This window comes from Fusarium mangiferae (assembly GCF_900044065.1).
Source record: "Fusarium mangiferae strain MRC7560 genome assembly, contig: FMAN_scaffold006, whole genome shotgun sequence".
Classification (NCBI taxonomy): Eukaryota; Fungi; Ascomycota; class Sordariomycetes; order Hypocreales; family Nectriaceae; genus Fusarium; species Fusarium mangiferae.
In genome coordinates this window covers 581279-608196 of record NW_024573926.1, presented here as the reverse complement: position 1 = coordinate 608196, position 26918 = coordinate 581279, and the positions used below count along the sequence as shown (strand labels likewise).

General features: G+C 50.3%; 6 protein-coding genes across 6 annotated transcripts; 2 read left to right on the top strand and 4 right to left on the bottom strand.

Annotated features, from left to right (window-relative positions):
* Positions 1–1265: 1265 nt before the first annotated feature.
* FMAN_02940 (putative MET13-putative methylene tetrahydrofolate reductase) lies at positions 1266–3181 on the top strand (the record flags this gene model as incomplete). Its single annotated transcript, XM_041831694.1, has 2 exons — positions 1266–2964; positions 3015–3181. 2 exons carry the CDS (start codon positions 1266–1268, stop codon positions 3179–3181), a joined length of 1866 nt encoding a protein of 621 aa, XP_041682232.1.
* Positions 3182–3930: 749 nt separating this feature from the next.
* On the bottom strand, positions 3931–6236 carry FMAN_02939 (uncharacterized protein; the record flags this gene model as incomplete). Its single annotated transcript, XM_041831693.1, has 5 exons — positions 3931–4257; positions 4311–5308; positions 5365–5937; positions 5979–6097; positions 6172–6236. The coding sequence occupies 5 exons, from the start codon at positions 6234–6236 to the stop codon at positions 3931–3933; spliced, it is 2082 nt and encodes a 693-aa protein (XP_041682231.1).
* An 853-nt stretch (positions 6237–7089) lies between these two features.
* Positions 7090–9873, bottom strand: FMAN_02938 (putative elongation factor 2; the record flags this gene model as incomplete). The annotated part of the gene is made up of 3 exons (XM_041831692.1): positions 7090–7107; positions 7164–9672; positions 9866–9873. 3 exons carry the CDS (start codon positions 9871–9873, stop codon positions 7090–7092), a joined length of 2535 nt encoding a protein of 844 aa, XP_041682230.1.
* Positions 9874–12115: 2242 nt separating this feature from the next.
* Positions 12116–21818, bottom strand: FMAN_02937 (uncharacterized protein; the record flags this gene model as incomplete). Its single annotated transcript, XM_041831691.1, has 2 exons — positions 12116–21689; positions 21742–21818. The coding sequence occupies 2 exons, from the start codon at positions 21816–21818 to the stop codon at positions 12116–12118; spliced, it is 9651 nt and encodes a 3216-aa protein (XP_041682229.1).
* Positions 21819–22852: 1034 nt separating this feature from the next.
* On the top strand, positions 22853–24697 carry FMAN_02936 (uncharacterized protein; the record flags this gene model as incomplete). The annotated part of the gene is made up of 3 exons (XM_041831690.1): positions 22853–22944; positions 23000–24167; positions 24215–24697. 3 exons carry the CDS (start codon positions 22853–22855, stop codon positions 24695–24697), a joined length of 1743 nt encoding a protein of 580 aa, XP_041682228.1.
* A 255-nt stretch (positions 24698–24952) lies between these two features.
* FMAN_02935 (uncharacterized protein) lies at positions 24953–26550 on the bottom strand (the record flags this gene model as incomplete). Its single annotated transcript, XM_041831689.1, has 10 exons — positions 24953–25304; positions 25362–25506; positions 25561–25624; positions 25677–25795; positions 25851–25934; positions 25988–26066; positions 26113–26178; positions 26244–26270; positions 26358–26370; positions 26426–26550. The coding sequence occupies 10 exons, from the start codon at positions 26548–26550 to the stop codon at positions 24953–24955; spliced, it is 1074 nt and encodes a 357-aa protein (XP_041682227.1).
* Positions 26551–26918: the final 368 nt, after the last annotated feature.

The window sequence follows — 26918 nt, the reverse complement described above, 5'->3', positions numbered from 1 at the left end:
ATTTGCTGGACCCTTGCTCCGCAGCACAGCAGGGGACCCCTCGACGTTGACGTTGGGGGAGAGAGGAGACATACCTTAGAGATCATTGGCAGGGCCTGTCGGAAGATGGCTGCAAACCGCACGCTGCAAGTCGAAGCAGAGTGGGATGTCGTGAACTGCTTCAGCCAAACAGAGTCCATCAAGTCCACAGTTTCCAGGCTCATTGCAGATGTTGCCGCACGCTCCATTGTCCTGGGTTTCTCACCGATCAAAAGAGGCGCAGCCGAGTACAATGGAAACCAATTCAACGGCCACTCTATCAGGTATCAAGTGGAGGTGAGCATCAATTTGTGACTCCGAGTTCTTGAGCTTAAAAAATTTCACCCGTTTGTCTTAAGTCAACTTAGTAGGCACCTACCTACCTACCTAGCTGCAACGTTTAGAAGCTCACTTCGTTAGCCTAGGGCAGCTTTAGCGGCGTCCTCACTGGTTCGATGCCCTGAGCTCCCCTGAGCCTCTCGGCTTCCGATGCCCGGGAACGGCGCTGAGATCAAATGAACGCATCTGCATCCGCCAATGAGCAGACACGATTCATGCATCGGAGGTAAAAACGGAACCCCACTGGGGAGTTTCTGGAGGAAGGAGGGGCATCTTAGAGGCCGTCGGCGGGGGAGAGGAGAAATTTCCTGGACAGTTAGAAGAAGGAACAACGTGGAACGCTTCTCTGACCGTACTCGGCTTCTTTCTTCTCTCTTTCTTCTCTCCCTCTCCCTCTCTCTTTTCTACTTGTCATCTGTCGCTCAATATATAACCTCCTCTTCGTTCTTCAAAGAGAATTGGCTGCCGTTTGTCAAGTTAGATCCTGGTACTCCGTAAATCATTAACTCCCTGCTGCTGCTTCTCGTTCAACGGATTGAGAGGGAAATCGAAAGGTCAAATTACAGATCATCGTTTCCACCGCCTCGTCTGGAGTTGCAGCGCAAAACCTCAGAACCGGGCTTCAAACAGTACAATAAACGTTAGTTTTTACCAGCATCGCCGCAATGCCTCTCTACCTAATCTGTAATTGAAATCGCTAACATAGGATTCCTTGTCAGTCGTCGTTACAGTTCCCCTCCCCCCACAGTCTCCCCATACTCCAGCTCTCTGATCCAAGCTTCGACCCGCCACGACCATCACGTCCAACTCTTCCTTCATAACGAATCAACATTGTTCTCTGGTCAAATACAGATACAAGCTCGCCATAAACCATACAATCCAATAAGTCATCGCCAACCGATTTCACCATGCATATCAAGGACATGCTCAACGACGCAGAGAGGAGCGGCCAGCCCTCCTTCTCTTTCGAATACTTCCCTCCTAAGACCGCCCAAGGTGTTCAGAATCTTTACGACCGTATGGATCGCATGTATAACCTAGGTCCTAAGTTTATCGACATCACATGGGGTGCTGGTGGTAGAATTGCCGAGCTCACTTGCGAGATGGTACTCCAGGCTCAAGCTGTCTACGGTCTCGAAACATGCATGCATCTGACCTGCACCGACATGGGTGTTGAGAAGGTCAATGATGCCCTTCTTAAAGCGTACAAAGCCGGGTGCACCAACATTCTAGCCCTACGTGGTGACCCCCCCCGAGCTCAAGACAAGTGGACCGCTGCCGACGGAGGCTTCCGGTATGCCCGTGATCTCGTCAAACACATCCGCGATACCTACGGCAACCACTTCGACATCGGTGTTGCTGGTTATCCTGAGGGTTCCGACGACAACAAGAATGAGGACGAATTACTTGACCATCTCAAGGAGAAGGTTGACATGGGCGCCAGTTTCATCGTCACACAGATGTTCTATGATGCTGATAACTTTATTCGCTGGGTGAAGCGTGTTCGTGAGCGTGGCATCACTATCCCTATCCTCCCCGGTATCATGCCTATCGCTACATATGCCAGCTTCCTTCGACGAGCAAACCATATGCAGGCCAAGATCCCTCAGGAATGGCTCGATGCACTTGAGCCTGTCAAGAACGACGATGTTGCTGTCAGAAACATCGGAAAGACCCTGGTTGCCAACATGTGCCGAAAGTTGCTCGCCAACGGGATTCATCATCTTCACTTCTATACTATGAACCTTGCCCAGGCTACACGCATGTTACTTGAGGAGCTCCAATGGGCTCCTTGCGCTGAGCGTCCTCTTCAACAGGCTCTTCCCTGGAAACAGTCCAAAGGACTTGGTCGCCGCGAGGAGGATGTTCGGCCCATCTTTTGGAGAAATCGCAACAAGTCTTATGTTATTCGCACACAGGATTGGGATGAGTTCCCCAACGGTCGATGGGGTGATTCTCGCTCTCCTGCTTTCGGAGAGCTGGATGCTTATGGCATTGGTTTGACTGGTACTAACGAGGCCAATCGCAAGAAATGGGGCGAGCCCAAGACCATTCATGATATCGCTCTACTTTTCGTCCGATATCTCCAAAATGAGATCGAGTCTCTGCCATGGAGTGAGGCACCTCTTACCACTGAAGCTGATGAGATTCGAGAGGAACTTATTGAGCTGAACAAGCGAGGATTGTTGACTGTGAACTCTCAGCCTGCTGTCAATGGCGTCAAGTCTTCTCACCCGGTCCACGGCTGGGGCCCCGACAACGGCTATGTCTACCAGAAGTCATACCTTGAGTTGCTGGTGCACCCTGATGTCTTTGACAAGATGATCAGTCGCATTGAGAACCACCCTGATCTGACCTACTACGCTGTGACTAAAGACGGCGAGCTCCGATCTAATGTGACATCTGATGGCCCCAACGCAGTGACATGGGGTGTCTTCCCTGGAAAGGAGATTGTGCAGCCAACCATTGTCGAGAGCATCAGCTTCCTTGCATGGAAGGACGAAGCATTCAGACTGGGTGTTGATTGGGCTCACTGTTATGACATGAGCTCGCCTAGCCGAGCTCTGCTTGAGGGTGTCATGAACGACTGGTACCTAGTCAACATCGGTGAGCAAAGAGGTTCCGAACCGACTCTGAAAGCATGCTAACAATGGTAGTGAACAACGATTTCCACGACAACAAAACTATCTTCGAGCTTTTGAAGGGCCTCGAGGTCAAGGACCTCACCACTCCCGCGACTCCTTTGACTGAGTCGGTAGGTAATGGCGCCGCAGATACCGAACCTATTGCCAACGGTACTGCAGCCACTGCAGTTGCGAACTAGATGTTCTCGCGCAGTGGTACCCGGTGCAGTGGTTTACATAGATGCTCAGCATCTTGCCCAAAGTAAATCTCTGTTATGATTGCAGAGTGATCACGAGTATACATCATCGGGGCGTTGCTGTGCACTTCCTCTCACTTTAACGACTGCTGCTTTTTTTCTTCCTTTGATTTCTTCCTTTGATTTTCGGGTTTGGGTACAATAGCATCACCAAGGTGTCTTTTTCAACAAAAAGTTACCAGGGATACGGGGGCAGCATTTTAAAAAGGCGCAAGATACGAAAAATCACCCGGCGGGCGCAGACGACTTTATGTTTTGGGGGCTTGCTTTGCTTGTTCTATATCTCAACGATACCCCGCCAGCAAGGCCTTATGGATGGACGAATGCATGACTGAATTTGATTTGCTTCTTCCTATGTTTTTTACATTTCTTCTTTCCCGACGAACGGGAGGGAATTATACGGAGAGTGGAAGATGGGGACACGAAAAAGATTAAAGGCAAAGTTTGGCTATCATGATGGACTCGAGCAACAGCTAGATATTGTTGATGCTCGGAGCCAACAATTGATTTGAGATCTAGTCCTGATGTTGGGCTAAGATGGTACTTTGCGCTCTCCCATACTGTCCCCTTGAGTGATTTGAGTGAAATGTCCAAAGTCCATCCTTATCCTTTCTTTGACCAAGTCTGGAACTGTGTCGTACACGATAAAAATATTACCGTCAAACGGGCTATGCAATCAAATTCCTCCGCTATCACCACGCATCTTCCTCAGCCACTTCATAATCCATATTCACCGCCCTTTCTTCCCGCTGTGGTTCTGCGCTCTTCTCCCGCCTAGGCTGATCATCGAAGTCCGCCATAGCATCATCCTCTACACCATGCCTGGGCGCGTCATCATTGCCAAGGGTCTTGACAGGCGGCAGAGGTGTATTCACCCACGCAAGCTCAAGACGTCCCTCAACGCCAGGCAGTTCCTTGCCATTCAAACTATAGTAGAACTTCTCTGCTGTTTTACGGTCTTGGAAAGAGACGTGTGTGGTTTCAGGAGCTGTATCGACAGACTCAAACTCGCCGAGGTTCTGTTTAGTATGTCAGTGATATGAGACCTGGAAAAAGGAGAGATCAGGCGTACCAGGAGGAAATGGCGTAGCATCTCATCCTTATCAGGTGCCGTAAAGTCAACCCCTGTGATGGCGAGCTTTTTGGGCCGGTTGTCGATCGAATATTGCGCATAAGCTGCATGCATGTTTCCTCCTCCACGACCCCTGAAGCTTCCCCTTCCTCGTCCACGAGCGCGAAAGCTGCCTCGACCTCGAAACCCACCTCGGGGAGCCCATGATGAGTTTGACTCTTCCCCGGCATCGGGATCTAGACCGAGCATCTTTGCCTCTTGTTCGAGGGCCGCAAGCTTCGCGCGTAGCATACTTGTACCTGACGAGTTGGCATCGCCGTTCTCGCCTCTCTGACTGGCGAGTTTTGCCTGTAGCTTCTCATTTTCCTCTCGGTGGCGGGCGAGGAGTTCTTGATGCTTCTTTACTACCTCCTGGCGCTCCTGTTCTATCTTGGCGCGCCGAGCCTCGCGCTCTTGGTGCTTCTTTTGTTCTTCTTCTTGCTTTCGCTGGAACTCTTCCATATCTATTTCTGGTTCGACCTCGTCATCTTCTGCAGCCATTGGGTCGCCCGACCAATTGCCCCCTTGCAAAGGAGCCGATGCTGGCAGTGTGTCGGTCTTGTCTTTATACCAAAATACCTTGACGAACCTGTTGTCGAATATCACTTTGGGCGACTGATATGCTGCATTTGCCGAACCCCATTTATCGTACTTAACAATCGCGAGGTGCTTGTATGGCTGCATTGATACCTCCTGGATGTTGCCAAATTGTAAGAAGAACTCGCGCACTTGCTCCTCGCTGAAGGATTCTTCTGGGATATTTTCGACAACGATGGTACTCTTTGTACGGTCATAGTTAGGTCCTTCAGCGGAGAAAGGAGCTCGTGAACCGCCCTTCTTAGCGCCACGGTTCCGACGACCTCCTCGACCGCCTCGGCCCCCATCGGGTGGGAAATTCCAAGGGTTCATGCTATTTGGAGCGTTTGCTAACATGGCAAACGGATCACTTGGGTCGTACTCTGCCCAGGCTTGTATTAGACGAGCAAACAAAACAAATGAGTGATACCAAACTTACCGGCGTCGGTACCTGGGGGCACGAATATCGACTCGTTGCCGTGGTCATATGGGCATGTACTCCCACGCGAACAGAAGCCCTTGGTGTCAAAATCACGACATCGACCTCTTCTCCGGGGTTGGCCCCGACCACCACCAAAGCCTTGTTGCGGGAAGTTTGGCATACCAGGGTATGGCATCCCCATGGAACCCATCTGCAGAAATGCCTCCATGACTTTCGGATCGAAAGGCATGTCGGGGCGCGGAGGGAGATTATACGTGGGTGCACCAGGCCGTCCTCCCCTCATGTCGTCGCCTCGGCCTCCACGGCCACCTCGACGAGGTTGCTTCTGCACGCGGCCATCACGGTTGAAACTTTCGTATCCGTCTTGCGGGTCATATTCTTCGCGATCGTAGAAACCTCTCTTTCTTGAGCCATTCGGCGTCGTGCTGTCGGTCAAAGGTTGCTGTACTGGCTCAACTCCGATCTTGGGAGCTGGAGGAGCCCCTGGGAGGTAGGATCTGTACGCGATTGCTTGGAAGACATCGTCGAGGAAAGCCTTGGGGTCTGTGGAACGGATCCACGGGTCAGTTTCTGTGGACAATCATCCCAAATGTGAGGGTAGTGATGCGCACCTTCGCTTAAAAAGTCGGGAATCTCCTGTTCGCATAGTTTTCGTACCGCGTCTGCGTCGCCATCGTGCTTGAGAAGGGCGATAACATACTCGGCTAGGACGTCGGCGTCGGCGTCAGAGCTATTGTATATGTTAGCGAAGTCTTTGAACTGCGAGCCGTTCCAGAACCGCATGGGGAAAATGAGGCTACCGACGTATCCTCGATGCGCTTGACTATCCACGCCTTAAGTAGAGGCGCATCTTCTTCAGAGAACAGCATCGTACAAACACTGCGACCGCTCCGTTAATTGCTAGCAGCCGCCAGAATGCGCCCGAGACAAAGGGCAAGGGTAGATCAGGTACGTAGGTATGTTTGGTTGACGTTCTGAGGTTGGAGGCTGATTTTTTTAGGTCATGGGCGGTTGGGGCCTTTCGTTGTATTGTGACAGGTCAAGCATTAAGATCCCGGGTATCAATTTGATATACAATAAGTCTCCATACGATCAAACAAACAGTATTTTTAATACGCTACCTAGACAAGTGCCAGGAAAGGTAGTGCTCATGTGTATATTTCAATCGATTCTCAAAAATTCGATAGCTTTGATATGACATAGGTAGGTAGGTAGCTGCAGGCATTGAGTCTGGAGTCAAAATAGAGCTTCCATATCATCAGACTCGGCCCACTTTTCAATGAGACCTACTCATATTCCTGGTATCTTTTATGTCAACAGAATTTCAAGGCAATTTTGATCTGACTGTATAGCAAGTGATTCTCCGGTTTCGCCACTGAACTACTACAGTTTCCTACTAATCCAAGTCAACTTACACCTTGGCCTTGGCTTCACAACCACAACAAGCAAACGACTTATATGAACTTCAATCTAACGTGTTTCAACTCATCAGATACGACATAACTACATAAAAGCCGAATTGAGCTTCTCCTTGACATTCAGCTTCAACCCAGCCACTCGACTTTTCCTTTGGTTTCCGCTCAGCATGCCGCTCCTGAGATCATCAAGGAGCTCCTCCGTGGAATTTGACATGCGTCCCAAATCTTCGTTATCAGCCGATTAATCTTGCGTGTCCAACTCGGCACGCTTCGTGGTTCGTTCGGCGCATTAAAAAAAAGCCGTTTACAGCTTGTCGTAGTACTGTCATGGCATGTTAGCATATCTGCTGGCTCATCGGACTCGGATATTAGACTTACGTTCTCGACACCAGGAACGAGCTCCTTGACACCCTTGCGCTTTCGCATGGTGGTGACAATTTGTCCGACCTTGGTGGTGGAATCGAGGGGAGAGCCACCGGGGAGGATCTGCCAGTGGTCGAAGACGGACTGGGGGAAAGCCTGTCCGGAGGTGGCCTGTCGGAGATCTCCGTTGAAGCCGAAGGACTCGAGAATGGGGAGGTAGGCCTTGATGTTGAACAGAGGAGTACCAGGTCGCTGCTCCTCGCTGAAGACGTGACCACGTCGTCGTGTAAGGACACCGTAGACACCACCCATGGCCTGCTCAGGGACCTGAATCTCGACAAGGTACACGGGCTCGAGAAGAGCGGGCTCGGCGAGAAGAGAGGCGGCGTACAGGACACGACGGGCAGTGGGGATGATCTGACCACCACCACGGTGAATAGCATCAGCGTGGAGGGTAACATCGAGGATGTTGAAGCGGCAAGATCGCATGGGCTCCTCAGCAACGGGACCCTCACGGGTGGCCCACTGGAAACCGGAGACAACGGAATCCTTGATTTCGTTGAGGTACTGAACGGCCTTGGTCTGGTCGACCAACAGGTTGGCACCAGTACCGTCAGGGCCGAAGGTCCAGATCTTTCGGGCGTCGGTGACATCCCAGCCGAAGTCGTCAGCAAGGACACGGGCACGAGCCTTGAAATCATCACGGGCGCTGACCTTGCCAGCCTCGATGGCAAGAGAGAGCTCCTCCTCGATAGGCTCAGCAACCATGTACAGACGGTTGTGCTTGTTGGGAGACTTGGACAGAGCAGTAATGCTAGACTTGGCAGTAACGGTCTCACGGTACTGGACGACGGGGTCGGAAATGATCAGGGGAACACCGGCGTGATCCTCCTCAAGATCCTTAAGGCAAATCTCGAGATGCAGCTCACCGGCACCGGCGACAACGTGCTCACCAGACTCGGAGGTCATGGTCAACACACAAGGATCGGACTTGGAGAGACGCTTGAGACCCTCAACAAGCTTGGGAAGATCCTGGGCGTTCTTAACTTGGACGGAACGCTGGACGACGGGGGAGACGGAGAACTTCATGACCTTGAGGTTGTGGGCGGTCTCGCTGGTGGTGAGGGTACCAGACTTGAGAAGGAACTGATCGATACCGACCAGACCGACAATGTTACCGGCAGGCATGTCGTCAATGGGCTCGACCTTGCCACCCATCATCAGAACAGTACGCTGGATAGCCTTGATGAAGAGATCCTCCTTCTTGCCAGGGACGTAGTTGGGACCCTGGATGCGGACCTTGAGACCGGATCGGACGGTACCGGAGAAGACACGACCGAAGGCGTAGAATCGACCCTTATCGGAGGTGGGCACCATCTTAGAGACGTAAAGCATGAGAGGACCCTTGGGGTCACAGTCACGGATACCAATGGCGGCCTCGTCATCGGGGGGACCCTCATACAGAGTCTCAGCACGGTACTTCTGGGCGGTGGCGGGAGAAGGAAGGTGAAGAATCATCATCTCGAGAAGAGAGTCGGCAGCGGGAAGGAAAGTTCGCATGACAGCCTTGAGGAGCTGCTTGCCCTCCTTCTCACGGTCCTCAGCGGGAAGCTTGAGGTTGAGCTTCTCGAGGAGAGTGGCGGTCTCCTCCTTCTTGAAGTTCATAACAGCGGCGAAGATCTTGAAGATGGGGTCGAGGATGAACTGGTTGAAGGCACGCTCGAGCTGCTTACCCTCGTAGGTGCCGTTCTTGGTCCACTTCTTGGTCTTGGGGTTGAAGTAGTTGTCGCCCCAGAGACGCTCCATCATCTTGTTCTTGTCAACACCGAACTTCTTGGCGTATCGGACAGCGAACTGTCGGACGGTGAAAGCCCAGCCGTGCAGACCGGAACCGAAGGCAACGGTACCCTTGTCGGGGTAGACCTGGATGTCACCAATAGACTTGTCAAGGTAGGTAGAAATGATGACGTTGACGGACTCGATGGTTCGGGAGAAGGACTGGTACAGATCCTCCTTGGAGACCTGAAGCTCGAGAAGAGCACGATCGACCTTGTTGATGATGATGACGGGCTTGATGCGCTCACCAAGGGCCTGTCGGAGGACAGTCTCGGTCTGGACACAGACACCCTCGACGGTGTCGACGACAACAAGAGCACCATCAGTGACACGGAGAGCAGCGGTAACCTCAGAAGAGAAATCAACGTGACCGGGAGAATCAATGAGGTTGATCAAGAAGTCCTTTCCGTCGGTCTTTTGGCCAACAATGTCGGCAACGTCGTCGTCCTCACCAAGCTGGCCATACAGAGAGATGGCAGTAGACTTGATGGTGATACCACGTTCCTGTTCGTCGGCACGAGTATCTGTGGCTCGGGCATCACCAGCCTTGGCGGTGGAAATGATACCGGCCTTGGCGAGAAGAGAGTCGGTCAGGGTAGACTTGCCGTGGTCGACGTGGGCAATAACGGACATGTTACGGACATTGGTAGGCTTGTCCATAAGCTGCCGGATCTCGTCGATCGTGAAGCTATTGTGAGTGAAGGCATCGCGGTTAGCTCATGGTCGTGCAAGGACGGAGGGCTTAAGTCCGAGCGGGGTATGGTGCAGTTGGAGGGGTATGCAATCATGGAAGATGGTGCAGGATAAGATAGTGTTGAGGCCGACGACGGAAAGGTGATGCCGGCGACAGGTAGACGATGATAGATTCGATGCCTACTTACTTAACCATCTTGGCGGTATTGTTTGGATGACCTGACTATGTGTATGTCAAAAGTCGAAGTTGTTGATGTGGGAACAGAGCGGGGTTGAAGTTTTCACCCCGCGATCTGAGCCGCAGAAAAAGGGAAGAAGCAAGAAGCGATTGCCGTCAGAGAGGAAGAAGGCAACGATTCAAGTGACGATGGAAGAGAGACAGTTCCGGAGGAGAACCACTGTCACTCTTTATGCGTCCCTTTTGGCGAGAGAAGGTTTGGAGGAGGAGAAGGAGGGAGGGAAGAAAGGGAAGAGTTTTGAGCGGGGAGGAGTAAGGTAAGGTAGGTTTGGGCACCTCAAGATTCATTCGGCGAGAAGCCTACGGGCAGCAAGGTTGGACCACCCAGCCCACCACTTAGCGGAGGGCATCCCCACTAAAGCACGAAAGAAAAAAATTTGGACAGTGGGCTTTTCACAATTTTGGTGGGGCAGCAACCGCTCAAGAGGACCCCGCTACACAGTTGTTTCCTGCCACCCGCTGAAGGAATAGGCGCTCCAGGCCCTCATGGAGGGGTTGGGCTTGGTCACGATAGGCCCATGAGTCCGCTAAAATTCTGTCTGCTGAGCGGGCATCATGTCCTCCCATCCATGTTCATTGACGGGAGCTTGAGATAATTACCCAGCTTAGCTCTCGGCTGCCAGGCAAGGTATGGATCAATTGCCACAGCCACGGCCGCACAAGATGGGAAATTGGGTTGATCGTAGAGGGCACCAACCCTGGCACGATAGGTACCTTAGGTAGGTTCTTTGCTCATGGGGACAAACAGGCTTAGTCACCACCGAAAACCCTGGAGCTTGCCCCTCCCCCTCCCTCCTCTTTCTCAAGAGCTCACTCACTCATGATGGATGGCAGGGGATTTATTTGTCTGTTTTCCAATCGTCTAACCGAATGATTCATCGTATAACTAGAGTTTCTCTTGTTTCCAGGTAAGCTACACAGCGACAGCTGTGCGATTACATGGGTGTCTTGTCAAATTGCATAAGCTCACGCATAATATCACCCATGCTAACCAAACTACCAAAGTATGAGACAACCTGATGGAGGGGGATTTTCCGTGGGCCCAGCTTGAAACCGAGTCTCCCCTCCTGTCTACTACTCGAGTCGGTTACATACAAGTGATTCCCTATGACGTGCATGCCCTGCACGTTACTACTGTAAGTCAGTTTTACAGTGGCTTATAGTCTTCGGATACAGTACTTTCGTCACAAGAGACACCAACTCTGTGATTTATCACTTTTGGACTTTTTTTTTTGTTTTTTCTTTTGGCATTTGTTGACTCTTGTTCGTTTCATCGCCGCAAAAGGTTACAAATATCAGTGGGCTGTAGGTTGAGCTGAAGAGAAGGGAACCTAGGTATAGGTACGTAGCCTACCTAGAGAGAGCTCTAACGTTACGCCTCCCACACAATTCATCCCGTCCATACCTTTACGGGAAACCCCCTCTTCGCCCACTAACTTAGCAGATACTGTACAACTCGCTGCCCATAGGAATGTGTATTTTCTCGGTGGGGATTCACCGAGACGATACATGCACAGTTGGCAGTTTGCCGTACCTTTGTTAATCATCGCCTCACATCCTCAGACCACCGTAAAAAAGCCGATTCCTCGTAAGAGCTTCCAGGTAAGCTCTCATTGGAGGATTTCACAAGCTCTCTCGGGTGTGAGTCCGTTAGACCCGCCTTTGCAGCCCAGAAGGCTAGACCGGAACCCGTAGGATCACCTGGTGATGCCGCAGTGAAGATCTGATACTACCAGATTTTCCCAAGAAAGAATCGGATCAGTATGTATCAAATGACTTTTATAGCTACGTTATCTATTCCATAAAGAAGAAAAAATACCGCAGCATTGTTGAAAGCCATACGGCTACTAAATTGTGCTTGGCATCAGGTTGACCATTGAATCTATCTTTTCTTCTGCATGCATCGAACTTTCTATCCTTCCTACACCCTCAGGGATACTATTGATGATGTTCGACCGAAAAATGCGCAAATCTTCTGTTTAAGATGATGAAAGATACAAGCAGTACAAAATCTAAATGTGTCCAGATGTATTATGTTTAATAAACTCAAACATGAACTTGACGAACCGAAACCCTTTCTGGCAATTGCCCAATGGCTCCCGTAACGCCTCGCTTGCTCATCATGCTGCTTACTATTACCGAGTGACTCACTCGCCGCCCAGTAATTCAACATCATCCTTTGTCATCACCATGGCAGGTCTCAGGACGAGCCTAAGATGCGGGCGTATGCGTCCTCGACCTCGCCGGCCAACTCAAGAAGTGACACAATGACAATCTGATGTGTCAAGTTTGGCAATCGGTCGCGATGCAGGCCAATCCATTCCAGGGGCGGTGTTGCCTCGCCCATATCGCGAAGCTGCGGCGTCTCAATAATGGGGGGCTCCAGTGCCACATAGTCGTACTTCGACATTGGTACGTCGATCTCTGCTGTGATCTTTTGCTGTTCTCCATCTGTCTCTTCCGCTCCTGGCACTCCTCTGATCTTGACTGCGGTAAGAGGTATCTCCTTGCCCCAGACTTGCTCGAGCGCCTTTGCATGATTTGCAAACATCCCTCGGATATAGCTCACACGCGAGAAATTCCAGCCGACTTCCACTTTTCCTTCGAATGCACTCTTGAAGATATAACTAATCTCGTTCGACCTAGGCTTCTGCCATGTTTCCATCACTGCTGATACTTGGGGGACGTTTAGGATGGTTCCTCCTCTGGATCCCGTTGTACGTTGAACAACATCTTCAACTGAGATCTCGCTCAGAGTCTTTGGGGCCTCAACATTGCGAACTCCAGCCAGGCCGATCCGAAGCTGACCCAACATCATCTTCAGGATACTATGGATGCGTCTTTGCTCCATGCTGGCTGCAAAGCGAGCGTATGCGTTGAGCGCCTCCACCTTGAACACTTGGTGGTCGGAAAACGTGCTGGGGAACACGCCCAGGTTTAGTGCCTTGAGTGTCACCACAACATCTGTGTCGAGAGATATAGGTGACTTTGAAAGTGTGTCCTCCTCCTTCAACTTCGGTGTTTGTTCGACTTGATGGATCGTGCTTCGAGATGTTGACATTGATCTCCTCTTCATAAACTTCTCGATCTCCTTCAGCGAGCCCTGGAAGCTTTCTTTCCTTTCTTGGACAAGTTTCTGTACGGCCTGCCACAGTGCAATGCCCTGAGCCGCCGAAGTTGTTGTTCCGAAGACTTGAACAGAGTCACCGTCAAAAATCGCGACCAACCTATCTCCACTTCCGTCCAGGCTCTCACGAACATTGTACATGAGGAACTCCAGAGATGTGATGTCAGCAACCAAGAAAGCTTGGTAATCAAAGGCTGCTTTAACTCGAAATGCGTTGAAGCTTATAGAAGCTTGAATCATGGGCGTCTCGTTCAGGGCTTCTTCTCGTTTTGGCCATTGAATGGAAGTGCGCAAGCGGAAATCTTGTAGAGCCACAAAGCCGCTCAAGCGTCCAGTACAGTCAACTCCAATCTTGTCAAACCCGAGACATAGGTTTTGTTCCCAATCGGACGTTTTCTTAGACGATACCCAGAACTTCTTGATTGCAAAGGCGGATTTACCAATGGCCTGTCCAAGATCGATGGTGACGTCTAAGGCTGCAATCGAAATGGTTGCAGTCCAGGGGAATGCAGCGGTTGCGGCGACCTGCTGATATCGTTGCACAAGATGTCCACTCTGGGATGTCTCGGGGCTCATCTTTGCCACAGGTGCTGCAGTGGCAGAGCGTAACTCGCTCGGGTACCAGATCTCACGGAACAGCAAGAAGTCCTGTGCTTGTTTGGCGTTGATGGACACAGCCATGGGACTCACATTGATGATGGCAGATACTCCGCTGGTTCCGCTTACATGCTTACTGTTCATGAACGATAGTGTAATGGAATCAAGCTCGAAGCTTGCGGTGGATTCGCGTGAGTACACATGCTGCACCGAAGCATGCAGTTTCGTAAAGTCTCCTGAAATGGCAAAGAAGTTTCCCTGCTCGAGAGACCTGACTGTGTTGACTGTAAAGTAAATATTGTCGAAGCAAGCTGTGGCGGCAACACGAGCTATGGGTTGACAGCTCAGCGAAAATTCTTGTCGGCAAATTCTCAGGCCCAGGTTGAGCTTGAGGCGACCCAGAACAGCACTTGGGTCCGCAGTAATGATATTATCAGCGTCTCCAGACTTGTTGGGGGGCTGTTTGGACTCTGATTGTTCGCTGGGCTGTTCAGTTTCCTCGTCATCCTTGACAACCTGCTTCACGCTTGACAACATGTCCATAACTAGTGGCACAACCGAAGGGTACAGAATGTTGCTCGAGGCGTCAACCTTGATCTCTCCGTACAGAGACGGGTCGTCTTGGGCGTCGTCACGATACTCGATCTTCCAGGCTAAACCAGGACTGCGCAGGACTGTTCCACTCCCAGAATCGTCAGTATTAAATTGGCCGTATTTTCCTACGGGCGAAGGGCGTCCCAGAGTCTTGGCCGAATTGTCCAACGACCTTTTACTGGCGATGTAGACGACCGCACCGGCGAAATCTGCGTCAATGAGAAGGCTTTCTAACCTCTTATTGCCAAAGATGCTACGTTGTGGCTGCCGCTTGGGTGCTTCGTCTGGCTTCTTCTCATTTGTGACTGCAGTGTTCCACTGTGTCGACGCTTGTGCAACATTGTTCAACGAGAGCGTAATCGATTCAGCCAAGTGGGCAGCCGGAACAATGAAGGCGGATGTCAGGCGGAGATCGAGAGATTCGCCAACAGCCTGAAACGCCATCCGCCGTGCAGAAGCAGTCGACATGTAGGCGATGTTGAAGGTCACTACAGGTAGTAATGCTGAGTGAAGTGACCGAATTGTCAGGTCTTGGCCTAGGGGCACCATCTGAATCTGGAAGTTCTCAATCGAGAGACGTGCTGATCGCCTGGTTCTTGTACCGAATTCGAAGAGTTTGACTGATAGGACAAGATCCTCCTTAGAACTTGACTCGTCATCAACATTATCCGCAACGCTCCACCGGACACGAATGTTTCTGAGTTCGAACTGGTATTGCACTGATGCAAGAACTGAGTCGATGATATCGACCTCTTCTGGCTCATCGTCTCCAGTAATAGTGATCTTGGGCTTTGACTGCCTCAACTTCCTCAGGTAATCCAATTCCCGAGAAGTATCAAGGTCTTTAATCTTCTCACCCATGTAGCCAAGGACGTCGACGACGGTCGAAATGGTTTCCGGGGCCAGGTTACACTCGAAATCGTCACTTGTGAAGTTAAACGCCCAGTCCTCTTTGCCATCGTCGCTCAGGGTTGAGCTTGCGGAAACTTCTACACCAACGCCAAGATTTCCGCAAGATCTCATGGAGTCTTCGGGGCCTCTGCGGATGTCAAGGCCGATGTGACTTAAATTGAGATGGATCTCTGGGTATTTGAGTATAGGGCCGTGTGCTTCATGCCGATTTGAGGCATGCAGATGGGCTCTGTTTAACGAAAACAGTACCTGAGCCATTGGTTCAACCTCTGATTTTAGGGAGGTCTTGGCAAAAACCTGAAGGCCGGCCAGAGTCAGGTGGACATTATATACGATCCTAAGGCTATGATGCTCTGGTTCAACAGATTCGGGCACCGGCTTAGGAACCTCGCCATCATCGGTGCCAAAAATCTCGGCAATGCGATCCTGGATAATCTTGGTTTGCTGCTGTAATTCTTGGACAGCACTCGATATTTGGGGTCTGTTCAGGGCTGTCAGAAGACTGTAAACCGCAGAGGCATCCAGTTGAACTATCTCCAGAGATGAGAGGACATTGATTTGATGCTCTGTCTGGCCCATATGGCTCGTAATACGACCATTTGTTGGAGGAATCTGGAGGAGTGAAATACTGCGAGGTTTGTTTCTGACATTGATCTGCATCTCATGATAGTTCTCCTTGATATCAAAGTCGAAAATAATCTCCTTTCCGAAATTTGCTGCCGCTGCCGCTCGTGCTACAGTTCCCGTGATCTTATAGGTGAGAGACTGGAGAAAGGGAATGGTAATGTTGTACTCGTCCAAGAACATGGCAAGATTGAATTTGACGCTTGAAAGGCGATCCACGATCTTCTTCTGTGCGCCCATTGGCTTGGGCTTCGACAAGCTAGCAAGCTGGTTCTTCAGGCCATACACTGTCTGTATCTCATCTCCTAAAAGACGATCAAGCACCTCCATAAGTCCAATCGGGTCCTCTTTGACTGCAAATGTCAAGTTTCGACTTCCAGCGCTGGCCTTGATTGTGTGGCTTGATGTGTTGTTGGTCTTTTGAAGTTCATGGGACACAAAGATGCTTGGATTCTTCAGCTGCATCATAGCCAGGGAATGTGAGTTGCTATGAATTGATGAAGTGATGGCATTGCAATTGAGCATCAGACTCATGGCACTAGAGGCATTGGGGCTGGACTGATGGAGCAAAGACAATTTTAATCCATGGCTCAACGTCCTGGCCTTGAGATTAATGGTCTCTAATTCAATTGCGCCTTTTGTCACCTCCACGACAACATGGACAGGAGGCCAAGCAGCAGGATCAGGTTTGGCTGGGCGCTTGGGTTTCGGCATAATTGGTGTTGGCTGGACTTGGCTTCGGCTCTTGCTGTATAGTTGTACCACTTCTTCGGCTAATTCACAAAGTTCCCAATTCAAGTTGATGCCCGCTTCGGCGCAGGATATGTTCAAAGTTGTGAAAGGAGCTCCAGGGGCTTCGCCGGCAACTGCAGCTTCATGCATTTGCTGATCAATTCTCGCAGCCAGATCAATGAACCCGATCTTATTCTGCTTTGGCCCAGGATCGAGTACGAGCTGAAGCTCAGCAAGCCTACAAGCACCGAGAAGAGGAAGTCGGTCACCTTGTGCCATGTCTGCGTCCCTAAGTTGTCCAAAAATGTTGGTAAGGATAATGGCACTTGGCAAGTCCTGCATGTCCCAGCCACGCCATTTCTCCAACACAGTTAGCACATAATTTGCGGCATCTTCTGGTATGTCGGGAGTAGCGTGGAAGCATTTCTCGATTATTTGAGATTTGCAGTGGGAGTCCATGGTGGTCCAGATCTGACGAAGTCGCATTGCGAGTTTCCAAGAGTCAGACGTACGAAGATGATCATCTGCAGATCGCAGTACCGCAGAAGGTCGGACAAGAAAAGAGGGATCGTTGGTTGATTTGCCCTGGTCAAGAAGCAGATACGTGAAAAGCTTGTGCCGGTTCTCATGTTTCGTCATCGTTTCAGAGAAAATATGTCCAAGATCGGAAGCAATGAGTGAAGTGCGATGAATGAGAGATGCTAGGTATTCGATCTTGCCCGAGGCAGTACTTCCAACCACTGATCCAATATCTGCGTCAATGAAGCGAACATCTTTTTCGCCTATGGACACAACTACATCCTCGATTTGTGCCATGACTGCAGGCTGGGGTTCTTGGAAGGATGGGCTACGTTCAGATGCAGATATCTCTGCAGATCCCAAGCGCAGTTGGAGCGATGTTCTCGAGTGCCGTGTCTCATCCCTGAAGGGGTCTTCCCAGGTGTTGGTCAATCGCGTAATCAAAGCCACCTTCGAGATTGAGAGGTCGTATTGATCTTGCTCCTCCTGTGAATAGCCGGGGGAATCCTCTGTCGTAGAACTGAGAAGCCGAAATGAAGCGTTCGGTATCCGAACCATCAGGTCCTTGATTTGGCCTTTCGTTTCTCGTTCCTTCTGCCGATCAAAGATCTTAGTCATGGCACCAACTTGAAAGGTATCTAATAAGGTTTCTGGCTCGTTTGGCTGTAGAGCATCAAGGAGTGATGCAGCATGACGCAAGGCCGATGGATTAACGAAAGCTGACATGCCAGATGGGAATTCGACAATTACACTGAGATAAGGGTGATCTTCACCCAGACCGTTGGGATCGATACCATCCAATCCTATGCTTATCGTGTCAAATCCGTCGTCGTCATCGTCATCGCCTTCCTCAGTGCTCGGGAAAGGTAATTCATACGTGCTTGGTCTCAAACCATGCAACGGAAATTGAGGCGAAACATATTGGCTTGAGAAGGCGACTGAAGAGTGTGCAACATCGTCTTTCGCGACATGGTCGTTAGCTGAGCGATGTGAGCCAAACGAGCCTCTAGCTCTTAGGGATCGTCGGTTGTCCGTTGACGAAGACCTAACCGCCAGAAAATCGTCCTGTTTAGATCTGGACCGAGCTCTATATTGACTATGTGCAAGCACAACGCTTCCATTGCTAGATTCGGTGAGAGAGAGGAATGAGGACTTATGAGTCAGCCCTCGAGAATGCCGTGAGGCTATAGTCCTCCGCGAACTATCGTCTCTCTCACCCTCGAGGGACACAGCTGGATGAGGAGGGGGAGGTGCACATTGAGCTGGAGGGTCAATCGCCTCCGGGACGAATTCGTCCAGATAGTCCGGCAAGAGGAGAAACTCAGCTCGATGTGTGCGCTGGTCCTCTCTCTGAACCAACTCCTGCTGGGTCCTTCTTTCTTCGCTGAATTTGAATTTACGTCCAATGACGGCAAGGCGAATGGTCGTTCGGAAGTGGGCATCTGTTTCCACAGGATGGTGGTATCTAGATTTTTGTCTTCCCGCTGACTCTGCATTGAGACATGAGATTTGAATGTTTGGTACGATAATATCTGCACGCTTAGAATAATGAGATCTAGCCCAGTCGTTGAAGCAGACATCGATAGCATCAGTTGACACTAAGAAAGCAGCTTCATCGACATGCAACCAAACTTGAATAGACTCCACGGCAGCTCGAGCAAATGTTATATCATAGAAGACAAGTGATGAGTATGGCACAAGGGCGTTCTCCACATCATCGAAGCAAAAGGCAAGGGACTTGCCACCCTTCGCTACTGCAACTAGGAATTCAGACGTACACTCTCCGGTAATCCCACCGACATTGACATCCCAGTTGCAGACATATGCTGGTTCAGACGGCGGTAGTCCAAAGAGCTTATGTCCGAAAAGTCGAACGCCATCAATGAAGAGTTGGGTATTGGATGATGACATGCCAGGGGAGTCCAGTGTGCCTTCGCTGCATCCGAGCGCAAGACTGATAGGACTAACCTCGACTTCGACTTCCATGAAATAATTGGTGAAGCGCAAATCGACAGAGACGCTAGCCAGCTCCCCCTCTATGTAACGGTCAGCAGAATAGAGGTTCGTTGGTAGCATGACCTTGAGGTCCTCAATCCTGACACCTAGAACGACATCCATGTCGTTGGACTTTTTGGGGGGAGGCTGCGTTACAGCTTCCGCGTCAGGATTCTTTTTCTTCATCTGAAGCTGATTCTGGTATTCGTCTAGAGTTCGGAAATGAACAAATTCTCCAAAGTAGTTATCTTTCAAGAGTATGACGTATCGGATCAGAAACCCATATAAGTACACATATGGTGACTGGCCGCGTACGTTGAGAATAAGGGTGTCCGTGTTTGCTGACGATGTCGTGGCATTGTAGTTGTAACTTCCATCCACCGCAAGACCTTCAATATGGCCCAGTTGCTTCGAAGAAAGGAACGCGGCCTGTGTGTTCCATTGAGGGACTTGAAGCGCCATGTCCAACTGATCAGCACGGACATCAAAGGGAATGGCATTCTTGCTTGGCCGGAAGGATTCGGCTGGGATGCAAGACTCGGCAGTCAAGCAAGGGCTCGAAAGGATAAGATAAGTGTTATCTTCAATGACCGTTGCTTTGTCGATGATGTTGGCTTCGTTAACGTTGAGATAGAGCTGCAACGAGTTCAAGGTTAGATTGAGATGATATTTGAAGGGCACAAAAACAAGATAGTCGGCAGGTGGGCCAGCTGTCCAGTCATCAACCAGATCTGTAAGTAAGAAGATATGGTCTCTCAGCATGAAAAGCTCCATCTTCGAGCTGTTAATGTTAAAGTGCCAGTTCCTAAGCGAATTCCAGGCTAGGGGGTTTGAGAGGTCACAGGATATAATTTGAGCACCAGATCGCCACAAGAGATCATGGTTTACACTGCTCCATAGCTCAGAACTTGGCAAGTCAACATCGAGTTTTGTGGTATAGCCTGTTGGACTAGCCAGCATATCCATGTTGAACTTGACTGAGGAATTCGCGGGGAGCTTCACTTCCAACCATCCTGCAGGCCGAATTTCCGATGCGTCTGTTTTGCTGTTCTTCTTGGTCCGGTTCCTCTGCTTTCGTTTGGTTGGAGGTTTGGCATGCCGCACGGGCGGTTCTTTGCCACGCCAACGCCAATTCTTGGACTCTTCTCTAATGGGGACTCGCAGCGTGACTGCGTCATCCATTTCGATGTAGAGTTGGAACGTTGTAGCAACTCTCCAATCCCCTGGTTTTAGCGGTTTCGCAGGCACGGCATCTTTACATAGTGATGGGAAAAAGAAGCGCTGCAAGTCTGCTCTCTGGCGATCTGCCCAGGGGCCATAGTTCATTGTGCCTCCTTTGATCGAAAAGTTCATACCCCAAGCAGGGGGCACGTCTCCGTTGATGCTGAATGGGAAGGTTTTTGCGCCTCCATGGCGACTCTGATCAGGTACTTTTCCAACAGCATCCCAGAATACTGTCAATACAGCCTCAGGGCTGTCGAGAATCGTCGTCACAGCTGCGTACTCTACGGATGCCCAACGAGCTCTATCATCTCGGTCGCGATCATCGAGGTAACGGGTCAGTCCTTGCCATTGATTTGCCCCTGGCACTTGTGAAGTAGCGGTAGTCATGGCTGTCCGTGAGTCCGTTGAGAAGGATTCCACTGACCGGCGCCAGTACGGAACTAAATTCCGCAGCGAATTAACAGCTTTTCGGCGATGGTGGCGGAAGAAAGATCGTTTAGATAATGCCTCCTGAGTCTGGGTGTTGTCACGGTCTCGGGTCGCCCGGGTGACCTGATCTTCTTTGAAGTCCTCGTTCTCCTTGATTTCGATGACTGGGTGTTGAAATTGAACTTTGAAGGTTTGTCGATACGGATCAGGTGTAGTTGTCTCCGAAGCATCTACTTCCACGTCTAAAGAATCCGCTTTGGCGATAAGGATGGCTTTCGTGTTTTCATTGCCTATGACCGCAGCCGCTTTCTGGCACCGAACATGCACAGGGAACAGTCGAAGCATGAATGGAAGCTCCGGTTCATCATCCCTGGTCTGTTCATCATCCTCGCCGCTTCCAAAGCCCGTGGTCGTACGTCGGAATATGCTCTTGGCTCGTTCGCTGAACTCCTGCTTCATATCCATCTCTTTTTCATTGCCAGCCACAGATCCACCCTCCTTCTTGTTGCCTCGGGATCGTGTAGTAGTCTCGTCCTTCTCCGATATTCCGCTTGAACGACCTTCCGGGTCGTAGGTCTGGGTAAGACCTGCAAGTATACCATCATAGGCTGGGCTACGATTATACACAAACCATTCCAATCCAGTCAGGTCCACCTGGATACGACAAGGAAGCTCCGGGTTCTTGACATCGCTTGTAGGCGCCGCATCGCCGGAGGAGAGCTTCGATCGTCGAGTATCAATTATGTCCGCGTCTCGAACTCGTCGTAGCCAGTATCGCCATGTTATGTAGCCATGCTGGATCATAAACGTCTCGTTCTCGCCATGGTATCGCAAACCTGTAAAGAAGACTCGACCACCAAGAAGGGATATCTGTATAGCCTTGACATCTATGTAGACTCGATAGTGGTGCCATGTATAAGCTCGGAGGGCGTAGGACACGATCGACGCGAAGAGTCGATTGAAGTATAGGACAAAGAAGATCGCCAGGAAACAGCACAAGGCCATAAAAATAAGGAATTTACTATTGTACGTGAGCAGTAGTTTAACGGGTTCTTTAGTGATTGGAAGCTTACTAGTTGAACTGGGGATTTCCTTCCGCGGCCCTGGCTACAACAATCGCATTGTTGAGGCCATGCATGGCGATATTCATGTTGAATATACTCGAAGGAGCTCACGGGGCTCCACTAAAGGATCGGGAGATGAGTCGCATTGTACAATTAGGTTTCATTAATGTGTGGTTCCAGAGCTCAGGTGTTTTTGTAAAAGTCCGTAAGTGAGTCAGCCATAGCAAGTTTGGCTTGCTAGGGGATGTTGGAGTCGGTCAAAACCTACGGGCTGTCAGCTCACAATGAAAGAAACCAATTCGCGACAGGACATGACCACCACGGCAGCACGGTTGTTGAAGTAAGCTACCGGCCACTGCCCCTGTCACTCAGCGGATGCAGGGTAGTGGAGCCACTGGACATCGCTTGGCTTCAGTGGTCAAACTGGAGATTCTAGCGTCCGGCCCCCCAAAAGTGTTTAGCGTCCACTTCATCCCGTCCCGCAATTGCATCAGTGGACAGACAAGCTGCCATCTTATAAGTACCACGGCTCAGTATGAGGCTGGCTGCATGTCACCACATTTATTTTATGGCGCCAACCTGGAGTGAGATTGCGATCGTTTTCCTTCGTTTTGAATCTTCTTTACAGCTTGACTAACTACTAATTCCACAAGATCCTCAGTCACTAGAGCAAATAGACTATTTCTGCTAATTACGAAAGCTTGGTCGGCTAGTCTCAATATGGATCTTCAATATCGGGCAGGCATGCGGGCGCATGAACGATAAGCCGCCCCCGGAGCTATCCATCATTCCTCAGACACTGTTACGTACCACACTCAAGGCAGCAAATACATCCTCTGCCCCAACATCCAAGCTTCAACTGTGACTACCTAGTACATGGCCAAGCAACACACGGCTCCTACGAAAGCTTGAAAGCGTGGTCATCGACGGGTGTCAAGTATCCTCGATACATTTTTATACACCGTCTCTTGTTACGTATTGTCAGCGACATCTATAGTTCACCGAAACACTTTTCGAAGACCAGCCGTCATGTGTTAGGACAATCCAGACGTTGCCCTTTCTCATATCAGACCCGCCGAACTACAACATTCGGGTAGAAATGCAAGAATACGTCGAGATCATGGCGGATGGCGGTACTGGCCAGAAGCTCACCTATGCCACAACCGTGGTCGCGGGCATTGCTTCTGTGGTTGCGACAATACTCTCTGTTGTGTATGGCCTCGTCGCGTCTCCCATGATGATGCACATAGCTAACCTGAGCCTCTAGCTCGATAATGTTGCAGGCCAAAAACTACCGTAAACCCTTACTTCAAAGATACGTCGTTAGAATCCTTCTCATGGTTCCTATATACTCGATAGCATCATGGACAAGCATGGTCTCTTTGAAAGCTGCTGCGTTTCTTGATCCGGTCCGCGATATCTACGAAGCCTTCACAATATACACCTTCTTTCAGCTCCTCATCAATTACCTTGGTGGTGAGCGATCTCTCATCATTATGACACATGGCCGAGCTCCAGTCCACCACCTCTGGCCCCTCAACCACGTACTTCCCAAGGTTGACATCTCGGATCCCCACACGTTTTTGTCTATCAAGCGCGGTATTCTTCAGTATGCCTGGCTCAAGCCTATTCTTGCCCTATCTGCTATCATCATGAAAGCGACCGGTACATATCAAGAGGGCTATATTGGTCTGAGCTCGGGATACCTTTGGAGTGGCATCATTTACAACATCAGTGTCACCGTCAGTTTATATGCGCTTGGTCTCTTCTGGGTCTGCATGAATCATGACTTGAAGCCGTTCAGGCCTGTGCCCAAGTTCCTGTGTATTAAGCTCATCATCTTTGCTTCTTACTGGCAGGGGTTTTTCCTGTCAATTCTAGTTTTCTTGGGTGCAATCCCTGATAATGTTGAGGGTTACACCTCCGACAACTTGGCAGCAGCTATCCAGGACGCTCTTATTTGCGTGGAGATGCCTATCTTTGCTGTTGCCCACTGGTACGCTTTCTCATGGCACGACTTTGCTGATAACAGCATTCTATCCGCGCGCATGCCCTTGCGCCATGCTTTCAAAGATGCTTTTGGAGTGAGGGATCTTATAGAAGACTCCAAATTGACCTTCCGGGGAGATACATACGGCTACAGAATCTTTGATTCTGGTGACAAGGTCATGGCTCATGAAGACTCCAAGTCTCGTCTTGCAAGACTCAAAGAAGGTATGCGATACGAGCGTGGTGGAAAGGGGAAATACTGGCTTCCAAAGCCTGGGGAGGTAAATTCAACGACACCTCTTCTCCGCGGGAATGGGGAATCAAGCGACAACAGACCCGATCAGATCAACGAAAACATACACGGTACCTTCGAGGAACCCGAGATTGATGCTGATGAGGATCGCCTGTACGAGCAAGCTCGCCAATTGGAATACGGCGATTGGAATGTAAGCATGATTGGTCACCATGCAATTATGCCGCTAATATGAGACAGTATCCAGTCATTACCGCTAGTGAACCGCTGAGAGAACGATACCGTTCTCCCGGCAGCTTTGGTACGAGGTCTTCAGCTTATGCGAGCCCGTCCGTAAGGTCGCCGGCAACAGAGTACCCTCCCGCAACAAACAAAGGGAAGCAAAGGAGTCGAGGACATGGACGTGAGTCCCAAACCCAGCTCGAGCCTCAACCTGAAGCTGTTGTCCCCATCAAGAAGAAAAAGAAACCAAGGAAAGTTGTCAAGCATGCCGAACCAGACCCAGGCGAACTGGGCCTGAACAAGGGCCCTCCCGCTCCTGCAGAAACCGCCCAAGTTGGTGGGCAGGATGGACACGAGAGTCCCAAAAATGAAGAATCTAGATCCTGGAGCGACGATCGAAATCAGCAAGAAACCCATGCAGTGTCCAATTACCAATCCGATTGTGGGATAGACCAGGATGAATTCCGCAACGTTTGGGGTAGGGATGAAGAATCTAGATAAAGGGCTGCTTTTTATATCAAATACCCCGTATGTCCGCCCGGGTTATATGAAACTTGAGAGCATAGCATGGAGTTATGGCTGTCAGTATACGTTGCTTTCATATCTGCTCGATTAGTAGCACGGCGTCGCATCTTTACTGGTACTGGCGAAACATGAAACGTTGTTTGAATAACAACACACTTTGCTTTTTGACACCTTGATCCACGGTTCTACGTAACGCTACACTTCACCCAGTTTTGATTCGTTAGCCGTAACTCAAGCCCACGTCAAACTGAATACCTCCGCTCCATGTCGCGAGATACCAACTTCAGTTTTGCTGTCTGCGCTCTTGATGCTAGTGGGAATCTTGTCGCTCTTGCGCTCTAGGATAATCTTCTTACCAGAGGTCTCAGGTAGCTTATAAAAGCGACGTCCGTTACGACTGAGGAAGTTCTCGAGTATCTCTTGTGTCACATCAGCTTCCGAGATGACGCCACGGTCGATAGCTTCCTCGAGACCAAGAAGCACAAGTTGCACGACGTAGGGCTGAGTGAAAACGCCAGCAGGCGCCTTACCCTGCTCAGCAGAGGTCTTGGACTGCAGGGGATGAGGAGCGCTGTCGCTACCGCTATTGGAGAATTATTACCCAACAAGAACTTAGCTTCAACTTGAGCCCGAGACTTACAAAAAGAACTTGGAGTTGCCACTGACAATAGCCTTGATCAGGGCATCTCTGTCGGTTGGTTTCTTGGGAATGGGTTTGCAGAAGGCGAAAGGATCGCAACAGGCCTCGTGAGAAGTGAGGTAGAGGTGATGGGCGGTGATGGTAGCTATGAAAATGGTCAGGGTCAAGCATCATCAGCATCGGTTACTTGACACCATACCGCCTACAGTTGGGCCACAGGCCTTCACAGCCTCCACAGCAGCGGAGGTGGTGCAGTGCTCAAGCTGGAACAGGTGTTAACCATCACCATTCTGATCGTGGGGATGGCAGACGTACAACGATGCGTAGCTGAGGGAATCGGTCATGCAGCTGCTTTAGGGTTGGGAGGAAAGCCTCCTCGAGGGTTGTGTCGGCCGGCGCAAGCGACTCGAGGACTTCTCCGTGTATGTTCAGGACTAGCACAGAACAGCGGTCAGTTCAGCCTAGTATAGGATTTCCTAGGGTTCAAACCAATCCCGTGCTTTTCCATTGCTGCAAAAGTATCATAGAAGGCTGTAATATCCGACACACCACTCTCAGAGTTGGTGGTTACACCTACAAGGATGATGTAAGTGGTTACAGTTATAGAACTGGGCAGGATCACGTACCCTGAGGGTACAGCTTGACACCGGTTACACCGGCCTCGGCAGCTTTGGCTATCACTTCAGGAGTGACTGAAGGGTGAAGCTCATACGAGTTAGGGACTGATAGTATAGGGTGGGTTGAAGCTCACATAGAGTGACATGAGGAAGTTGACATCTTGGGTGATGGCCGTGAGCTTGGCCTTGTACTCGAGAACCTACAGGTATCACAGTCAGGATCGATGTTGCAGAAGTCTACTAAGGCCGTTTTATGAAGACGTACCTGCTCGACAGCAGTAAGAGGAGGTAACTATTCGTGGCATGGGTTAGCTGTCATGTATGCAAACCACTGGACAATTATGTATTTTGAACAGCATCACTACAAGAAACGACATACGAGATTAGGCATACTGTTATACTATATTAGCTTTTGATATCAAATCTGTTGCAGTCCAGAGTCCATACACGAATGCCGTATCGACTCCTCCTTGGCGAACCGTTGGAACAACCAAGTCCATCATATCGCCCTGACGTAAATGGACATGCATGTCAGCCGCAGCCGGCAGTTCGAGACGCTGAATGTTCTTCATCTTGAGAGTATCTTGTCAGTGGCAATTGGAAACGTGGTATACCCGTAGACAACAACGCCTGATAGTAGATGATAGCTGAAGCGCGGGGTTCACTTTTTTTTTTCCCTCGATGCCCCGCGGTCTCGGAGAACGACCAAGAATGTGCTACACTAGGTATCGGAAAATTTCTACCAATCAGACAAGCTCTCGACTGGGCCGGACAAACCACAAATCCGCGTCTACAGGCGGTGTGAGAAATTTGTCGGTCTGTCAAGGCAGAATCGCAGCAACGGCACAATTCTATCATCAAATACCAGCCCTACGTTATCAATACTGCAGCCATTCTGAAGCCTCTTGGACTCACGGCACTGGCCTCTGGTGGAAACGGC